The 9,875-nt window shown below is 34.8% G+C and overlaps 1 protein-coding gene across 1 annotated transcript in view; it reads left to right on the top strand.

Annotated features, from left to right (window-relative positions):
• LOC106867871 (transmembrane protein 218) overlaps positions 1-3,914 on the top strand; it is a 10,371-nt gene extending 6,457 nt beyond the window's left edge. Inside the window, exons 2-3 of the mRNA XM_014912927.2 lie at positions 1,991-2,093; positions 3,669-3,914. Coding sequence (XP_014768413.1) covers positions 1,991-2,093; positions 3,669-3,812 — 247 coding nt within the window. The 3' untranslated portion in view covers positions 3,813-3,914. The remainder of the gene's footprint in view (positions 1-1,990; positions 2,094-3,668) is intronic.
• Positions 3,915-9,875: the final 5,961 nt, after the last annotated feature.

Here is a 9,875-nt window from a genome sequence, read left to right as displayed (position 1 = left end):
CGTGGTGAAGCTAAGTCACCTAACAGAATCGAAGAGAGATTTGCCGCGGTGGTTTAGTTTGGTGTACATAGTAAGTCATGTTGACTATGGTTGGAGATGTTGGTGGCATTGGTGGTCATCGTTGCTTGGTAATTCAGTCTCCATGGCCGCATTTGTTCTTTAGTCGGGGTCACCAGTTATAGGTTGGTAGTCCAGAATCCATGGCCGCGTTTTTTCTTAGTCGGGGTCACCACTTTATAGGAAAGTGTTAAATAGCTCAGCGGGCTGCGTGTTTGAATTCACCAGTTTGTAAGAAAAACTGTGTGAACAGGATCACATAGGCTGTACAGATCAGAAGGGTTGTATGAACGAATCACGTCGGGGTCACCACTTTATAGGATAGTGGGTTATATATCATTAGATGTACACCTGACTTTCCTATATTAAATTAGAAATATGAACGGAACGCTGAACTCCAAACTATCAACACAAACAATATTTATTTATTGTGGAAAATATACATCTTTAATCTTGTTTGTTGAGACATCTTCGGTGTGTGAGAACATAGTTGTTGGGACGTTGGTATATTGATGTGAGCTGTCTAGTGTGAGTTCGAAAGATGGAGAGACAGCTAGACACGTCCTTGCTCAATCGCTGGCCAGCAAGAAAGAGACAGAATAAAGCGGGAAAGCTTGGATGTTGAATTCCACGTATGCGTGAGACTACGCATGCGCACAGCGTTACTACAGACCTATTTCACCACCATGTCGTTATCTTTTTGGTGGGATCTTACCCTATCTACAGGTTTAGTCTGTTACTTTCAGCAGGTTGTCTTTTAAGAATTCTTTAAATTTTCCTTTGTGTTACAAACTTTCTATCTTTCTCTCTGTCTTGTCATATATCAATACATTTCTGAACCTATTGCAGTTTGGTAGTTCTTTCAATTTTTATGCCCACCTTCAAATTATCTTTTGTTTCTGAGTTTGCCTAATTCTTACTTTAAAATCATTGTGTTGGATGGTACATTTACAACCATAAATAGATAAACACAAATACATAATATATAAGTACTGGCCACTCGTTTTTTTAACTTGAATATACACAATGATGAAGTGGTGTTGGTAGCCAGTCATATCACTTCCACAAAATTAATTGATGGAAAATCAGGTATACCAGATTACCTAGATTAATAGGACTTTCCTATATATGTATAATATACTTCTCATTTTTCTCATATTCCATCACGTTCAGTTATAAAAAAAACTAGCAGAGATACCCGGAATTGCCTGTGTCACATGGAATTGAAGAATTAGACTTTTCTTTTATATTTTTTCTAATGAACTGGAATACCTATGATTCGAGTTTCATCAAAATTGGAGATTAAGAATTTTAATGAGGGTTCTTTCCCTCTTTACACACCCTATCAAAGATTCTAATCATGATATATTTATCTCATACTACTCATCTTTATGCCCAGATTCCAAAGTCCAAATCTTATAAAACCTATTCAAAGTTTTTGCTCCTGAAAAATGGAGAACATGGCACTCTAAAATGTATGAGTTAAAGCCCCTATTGGGGGGGGGGGTCTTAAAGTCAACCAGAGAAGTTGAATTGTTAGAAGTTATGGTTTAGAATTATTTTTAATGGAAAAATTCACTTGTTAGGAAGGAAGAAAAGAATAATAAGTGGCCGATTCCGGGCATTTTCGACCATGAGGAATCCATTGGTGTGACTCCCAAATTGCTATCTTGTAAGGTGTGGATTTCTATAGATGCAACACACACACACACTCACAAACTCAGCTTTACAATATGTACTGATGTACTGATTTTACAGCTCTGACATACTGAACCTTTGAAAATAAATCTTTGTCCCAAATATTTACATCATCCTAGTAATGAGCTGTGACATCAAGCCTTCAGCCAGCTGCTACTCAAGTTATGTAATTTTCAGTATGAATCACTATATATACTGTATATGTTAAAAATGTTTTTTCTTTATTATATTTTAGATATCTTGGAACGATTTTAATTTTACTGAGTACCTTACTAACAATAATTTTTATTGTCATTCCAAGAAAATCAAAGTATCCAGTACCTGTTGATGACAGTTTGGTAAAATCCTTTAAACTATTTTTCTTTAAACTACTGTTAAACCACACTTAAAATTTGTTCATATCAGTAAATATTGTTGAAGAAGTTTGTTTCATTTTCAATAAGCTAATAAAATTTCACTTCACTAATCAAGTAATCAAGATATCATCATCATTTAACGTCTGTTTTTCATGCTGGCACATGTTGGAGGGTTTGACCGGAGCTGGTAAGGCCAAGGATCTGCCAGGTTCCATTGACTGTTCTGGCATTGGTTTTATGGCTGGATGCCCTTCTTAATGCCAACCACTCCATAGAATGTACTGGGTACTTTTTATGTGGCACCAGCACCTGTATCAATTCTGCTGTGGTGGACAGGACTTAAGTACAGCAATGTGCTGGTATCCTGGTTCTTAGTCATCTCCTTCGTAAGGCTCAGTGTCTTCAGATCAGCTTTCAATACTTTGACCCATGTCTTCCTGGGTTGCCTTATCCACAAGTTCCATCCACTTTAAATAATCAGGACTTCTGTATGCAACTGTCTACATCCATATGCATTACATGCCCAAATCAGCACTATTAGTTTAGATGCATGCTGCATCTCATTCTTATGCTCAATTTTTCCCTCAAAACACTAGCGCTCTGTTATACATGTACACTGACTTTGCACATCCAGTAAATACATTAAAGTGTAATCTCCCTCAGCTTTTGTATTGCTAGCAATTGTTTAGGGTTGAAGTACTTTCTAATGTAGTTTACATCAATGCCAAGTATATGAAGTTTTTTAAGATAAAAACATTGAAGACAGAAATACATAGATACGTGTAGAGAATAGGATTTTTTAAAGTTGAAAGCTCTCTGTAAGGAACAGAGATAGGAGACAGATCAGTGGCAGGGAGTGAGTGGGGGTGGTTTCAATGATGGTAGTAATAGTACTATACTTCTATTATTGCCACAACCATGGTGTTTTAGACTAATGGGAGTGAAATTATTTTAGAGATTTAAATTATCATATCAGTGGAGCACTAAGAGCACCGTTCAAGCGTGATTGTTGCCAGAGCAGCTGTCTGGCTTCCGTGCCGGTGGCACATAAATAGCACCATTTGAGCATGATCGTTACCAGCATCGCCTTCCTGGCACTTCTGCTGGTGGCACGTGAAAAGATATCTGAGCGAGATTGTTGCCAGTGCCGCTGGACTAGCTCCTGTGCAGGTGGCATGTAAAATACACCATTTTGAGCATGGCCGTCGCCAGTACCGCCTGACTGGCCTTCGTGCTGGTGGCACGTAAAAGCACCCACTACACTCTCGGAGTGGTTGGCGTTAGGAAGGGCATCCAGCTGTAGAAACTCTGCCAAATCAGATTGGAGCCTGGTGTAGCCATCTGTTTCACCAGTCCTCAGTCAAATTGTCCAACCCATGCTAGCATGGAAAGCAGACGTTAAATGATGATGATGATGTTAGTGTGTGATATATTTTTGTTAATTCCTGTCAACCTTTTGCAATTTATAGTTTTATACCTGGTAGGTTTGTGACAAAACTTACTTTAACGATTTTTTAATTCATATTATATATGCTTATTTATTCATTTATTTTACAGATATATGAGTATAAGGAGAATCATCTGGTACTACTTTTGGTCTTCTGCTGTATTTCAGCCTTTATAGGTTTTGTGTTTTATCTTGTTCACCATATCATGCAGCCCATATATACAATGCCTATGACAAAGTCAAATTTATCATGAACTTAATCTTCAAAACAAAAAGAAAATTACCTCTATTTCTTTTTTTCTGTAATTTACACCATTCTAAGATTTTTTTTTTTTAATAAATCAATGAAAATAAAATGTTTTGATTATTTATTTTATTTGAACTGTAAATCATAATGTTTTGGTATCAAACAATAAAATGCAAATGCATCCTTCTTTTGTAATAAGTTATATAAATTGAATTTGAGTCTGCTGTTTTTTTGTTTTTTTAATTTAAGAATTGTTGGCTCTCTGTTTTAAAGTGATATCTTTCTTTGACTCGGGTATTTAGATTTTCCGAGTGCTTTCACAAGATTATTATTGCAAATAGGATAGTCTGAAGTTTAGAATTAGCAAGCTGAGTCTTTTTGATGTTAACCTCATGAGAAAAGTAAAGCTGTAGAATACACAAAGTTCTGACAATTCCTCTTTGAAAGATGGGTTAAGTTAAATAATTTAAGTAAGTAGCACTTTATGTAATATACCCACAGTTTTACAGCTTTAGATAAATAACTATGCTTGATTTGTAGGAAAAAAGACAATGGAACACAATGTACCAAATAAAATTTCAGGTGAAGTAAAGATACGGGCAAAAAACAAATCAAACTTTTAAGTGTACGAAATGCATTAATGCAACAAAAACAACTAAACACAAAATGTGGAATACATCAGTGGTACTTGGAAGAGTGCTGTTACGTTATTTTTATTGCTTTGTACCAGGTCAGCTAGTTATCTCTGTTATATCTTTTAGTCATTGAACTGCAGCCATGCTGGGACACCACCTCAAAGAGTTTTTTATTTGAACAAGTCAACCTCAGTACTTACTTTTCTTTTTTTAAACCAGGTAGTTATTCTATCAGTCTTTTTTAACCAAACTGCTAAGTTACAGGGATTTAAGCAAACAAACACACACAGACATATATGTATTATGTGCGTGCATGTATGATGGGCTTCCATGCAGTTTCTGTCTACAAAATCCACTCACAAAGCTTTGGTTTGCCTGGGGTTATAGTAGAAGACATTTGCCTAAGGTGCCACACAGTGGGGAGCAGGCTGCTTAACCACACAGCTATGTATGCACCTGTAATAAAACCTGGGATAGCTATTGACTATGATGAAGCTCAGATAGCCTGTACCTGAATGGGAAATGGGCATAAAATGATATTGGTGATTGGTGTTCTTCAGGATGCATTATCCAACATGTATTTTTTTTATAAGGCAGTGGAATGTGGTTTTCGATAGATTTGATTGCTAGTTTTAACTGGTCAAGTGATCACAGTGAGGTTTCCACATTGACTCAAAGTTAACAGTACAAGGGGGTGCTGAAAAGTTCCTAGCTTTAAGAATATCACAAAAGGCCTGGTTGGAGGCCTAACCTTTCAAGTTCTTTTACAAGGCTTATAAAAATTGAAGGACTGTTGCAATAAGTGTGTGAATCTGAGAGGGGAATATGTTGGATAATATCTTAATTAACTGATCCTCCCGTATTTTCTTTTACCCAAAGCGAGGAACTTTTTCGCACCCTTCACATGTATTAAATTTTGCTATGAAAGAAATTTTCAGCTAAAAGTCCTGTGAGGAAATTCTATTTTCAATATTTACTGGAGTGTCATGAGTTCTACCATATTTTAAGACTATGCCCCTTGTTTACATAGACACATTTTATGGATGTTCAGACGGAGGAGCAGTCTTAACATTAAAAGTTATGTTAGTTTCATTATCATTGTTTAACATCCACTTTTCCATGTTTGTATGGATTGGATGAGGTTTACTGAGGCAAATTTTCTATAATCACATGCCTTTCCTGTCTACAACCCTCATCTGTTTCTAAATAAGGTAATATTTCCCTGTGGCCATGTTCTCACAATATTGGAAATGAATGACAGTGGCAACTGTTTTACAACTCTTACACAGTTTCAAGACAAAGAGACACAAACCTATACTTACAGACTCATATACAGTTTCCATTTACTAAATCCACTCAGGGCTTTGGTTGATGAGGGGCTATAGTAGAAGACACCAAAAGTGCCACACTGTCAGACTGAATTCAGAACCACATGATTGGGAAGCAAACTTCTTACCACATAGCCAGGTAGCATTTAAAAGCTAATCCCAAAGAAGTAAATAAGGGAATAAATTTAGGTGCAGTGAAATAGTAATAGTAACAGCAACCAGGTTGTAGATGGACAGCAACATTTTTTTGACACTCTATAATGTACAATACTATTTTTAAAATAAAACAAGTGGATATAATGGTATATTTGTATTTCTACCATGATTCAGTTGTTTTCGGGTTCAACACTTGATCACTGATCAAATCACTTTATGCTAAAATCAAATACAATTATTAAATATTTTCATTTTTCTAGTAACATGGAAAACAACTCTGAACATATTTTGGCCTTATTCTGATTTCATCAACAGGGCAGAGCCTTCAACATATTTATAAAAAAAAAAAGTAAATATACAAGATTGTAAATTTGTTGGGTTAGAAAATAAAGTTGATTAGAGAAGAAATAAGTTTGTTTTAATATATTTTATGCAGAGAACATTAAAAAGTTAACTAGAAATAAGTGTGCAGTGAGTAATCACTAAATAAATGTACAAATATTAATCATTGGCTCATATTTTCTCCTCGTTATATACTTATTCCTTGTTCATTTTTGTAATACCGACTTAACTTAATGTTTTTCATGTAGATTTATTTATTATCTTAGCATAAGACTCTGATAAAAACTACAGAAGGCACAATCCAATGTATAAATGAATATCTTATATAAAAACCTACAGACTTTCTAGGAAATTTTAGAGCTAAAATGTAACCATAGCAGGACATCATAAAAGGAATATGTGTCATGTTTTAAGAACCATAAAAAAAAAAAATTAAATGTAAAATTTCAGCTACATTGTATGATGATGTTGATTTGAATTTATGAAAATCTTCTAAGTGTTCATTTCATGCTATCTTTTAACTTAGGTATTTAGCTTAACAAAAATCTGACTAGGCTAAATCATTTCATATCATTTTTTTTTTTCTCACACTGTAAAAGAAAAAACTGGCCAACTTAGTTGTGTATATGCTTACAGTATGGATTGGATGCATTTTATCATACTGCTGGCATGACAAATTATCTGCAACTGCACCGAAGAGCCTCCTTTATCTTATACTGGTTCTTGTTCAGAGTTACTGTCTTCCTACATGAGTAGCTCATGGTTTAGCTTGCAAATTCCACTTTCTACATGATTTTTACTTCCTAGCTGACTCATCTTTGTAGTGGCTATGAAGCTACATATGTAGATGATAGGGAGCTTCTACAATTAAGCAGGCAGCCATTATGGTCTGAAGCATGTGGACATTAGGTTGTCTCAGAAATAGGGTTACAGTGTAAGTCTGAAGGAGATTGCTGATACTGAAGTTGTCTCCATGCTACTACACAGAAAGAGTTAGTTGGGAATTGGAACTGTTTTTATGGAAGTATATGTGGAGGGGGTGTTTAACTCCCAGGTTGTTAGTTTATAGCCTAATGAACAAATGGTGGTAGGATGTCTACAGATTTATTAATTCATATATTCTGGTATTTTTTGTCATTTTTGTTTCACTCAGTTACAAATGTATTATCAAGAATATATTTAACCCTTTAGCTTTCAGATTACTCTGTCAAATGTAATGCTTATATATTCACATGGATTTGAAGTAATCATGCATTATTTCCTAGCTTTGATGATGTGATTGCTTACTTTTACAATGACATTGTTAGGTGTGAGAGGCCAGATCTGGTCGGTTTAAACATAGAATAGGAAGAAAATTTTAGGCTAGATATGGTCAGTTTAAATACTAAAAGGTTAAATGAGCTTGAAAATACATATTCTCAGAACTACATTTAAATGAATAAAAATTTTCAATTAGAACTGAAGAATATAAAGAATTTGACACCTCATGAAAGACCAAGGGAGAGATATAATTGGCCAGAGTTATATTGAAACATCATAAATGAGAAGACAGAAAGATTCTGAAGTAGATGAATACATTTAATTCTGGCACTTTGTTGGTCACAACAACAAGGCTTCCAGTTGATCCAATCAGTGGAAAAGCCTGCTCTTGAAATTAACATGCAAGTAGCTGAGCACTCCACAGACATGTGTACTCTTAATGTAGTTCTCATGGAGATTCAGCATGACAAGGCTGGCCCTTTGAAATATAGGTACTACTCATTTTTGCTAGCTGAGTGAACTGGAGCAACATGAAATAAAGTGTCTTGTTTGAGGACACAATGCATCACTGGGAATTGAACTCACAGCCTTATGATCGTGAGCCGAATACCTTAACCACTAAGCCATGCACTTTCACAGTTGATTTATTCTTTCAATAAAAAATAAGTTGTCACAATGGATGACAAACAGCATCCATAAAATTTTGCAATGGTACATTATAAAACAGTTTAAATGTTTAGTAGATGACAGTTCAACACATAACATAAAAAAATTAGAATGAGATGAGAAAGTTTAGTGAAATCAAATACAATTTATGTCCAGAGTATGGAAAAAGTTATACAAATGTTCAAATATTGTCAGAGTTCAAGTGTTCACCCAAATTATCTATGAAGAAATGTTTCAATCAGTTATTCAATATGATTGTGTCTGTATGAAAACTTTTCACAGAATGTGTTTTGGTTAGGCTCTGTATGGTTTCAGAACACATAGTGTGCAACTAAAGAACCACAAAATCAAATGTTGTGAAGTAGCTATGCAAAATTATGACTCTTTACATCTGTAGTTGAGAAAGAGTGCAAGGGGAAATGAAGATAAATGTCTGAGAGAAAAGTTTTTACATCACATTGTGGTGGGGAATTGCCTTGTGAGAGGCAATTTCTGCTGGTTGATCAGAAACCAACTTTTGTTTCAAAGTGAGACCATGGGAAATAATACATCAACAGTCATCAGTTGGTTAAAATTAGAACCAAAAGCCAGTTTTTACGTGAGTTTGTGAATGGAAAAGAAAAAAACAAAACATGCAATATGTTAATGATGTGAAATTAAACTGAAAAAACACATAATAAAATGATAGTGCAAAGTGTATCAAAAGCAATCATACAATGGCGGTAAGCTATCTACTACAGAACAGAGGATGAAAGAAATGAATATAATCTGATTGAGTTCCTTTGGTACAGACTCGTCAGAAGCATTTTAGTTTGAGTAACCCTTTAGCAATCAGATTATTCTGTCAAATGTAATGCTTATTTATTCATATTGTTTTGAATTAATCAGACATTATTTCATAGCTTCGAAATTTTAATGATGTGATTGTTTATTTTTACAATGACATTGTAGAATAGGTATGAAAGGCTGGATCTGGTCAGTTTGAACATAAGACAGGTAGACTATTTGGGCCAGATATGGCCAGTTTAATTGCTAAAAGGTTAATAATCTTGCAAATATATTTTTCTGAAAGAAGTTGATAAAACTAGAAATATATAAGATTTATTTATAAATAAAAGAATAGATGAAACGGGTTATTTATTTATTTATTTTTAATATAGCAGGAATAATAATGCTTTGGTGCAATGGATCGTCAGAGTAGAAAGAGTATCAGATAAATTGTCTGCAATACGAGGGGTACCCAAAAGTAACTGGAACTGTTCTCTAGGACAAACCCATTGTAGTTCATGCTTCCGGTGCTAGAAACCACTTGATGTACCTCAAGCATCAGTCTGCCGACCGGTGGCGGCGATTGAAGTCGTACTGCCTCTTGGCTTGCCGAACCTTGCACTATTGTACCAAATTTGGTACTTTTGAAGTGCGGTAATACCTTTAGTACTACGCTGCAATAATTTGGGGCTTTTTTCAAATAAGTTTACAGTGTATGTAATAATAAATAAATTACATTACTATTGGACTAACTATTTTATATCAAAATATATTTTGCGACATTTTATAACGAGGCAGTTTATAGCTAATTGGTAGCTAGTTGGTATAGAACGTGTTCAATATGTGTATCGTACCTACCATCCAATATCGCTGGCTTGTCGCCTCTAATGCCAAGTCAATAGCATGTTTTATACA

Source organism: Octopus bimaculoides, chromosome 5 (assembly GCF_001194135.2).
Source record: "Octopus bimaculoides isolate UCB-OBI-ISO-001 chromosome 5, ASM119413v2, whole genome shotgun sequence".
Taxonomy (NCBI): Eukaryota; Metazoa; Mollusca; class Cephalopoda; order Octopoda; family Octopodidae; genus Octopus; species Octopus bimaculoides.
The sequence above is the reverse complement of the archived record's forward strand: the minus strand, read 5'-3'. Positions and strand labels throughout refer to the sequence as shown.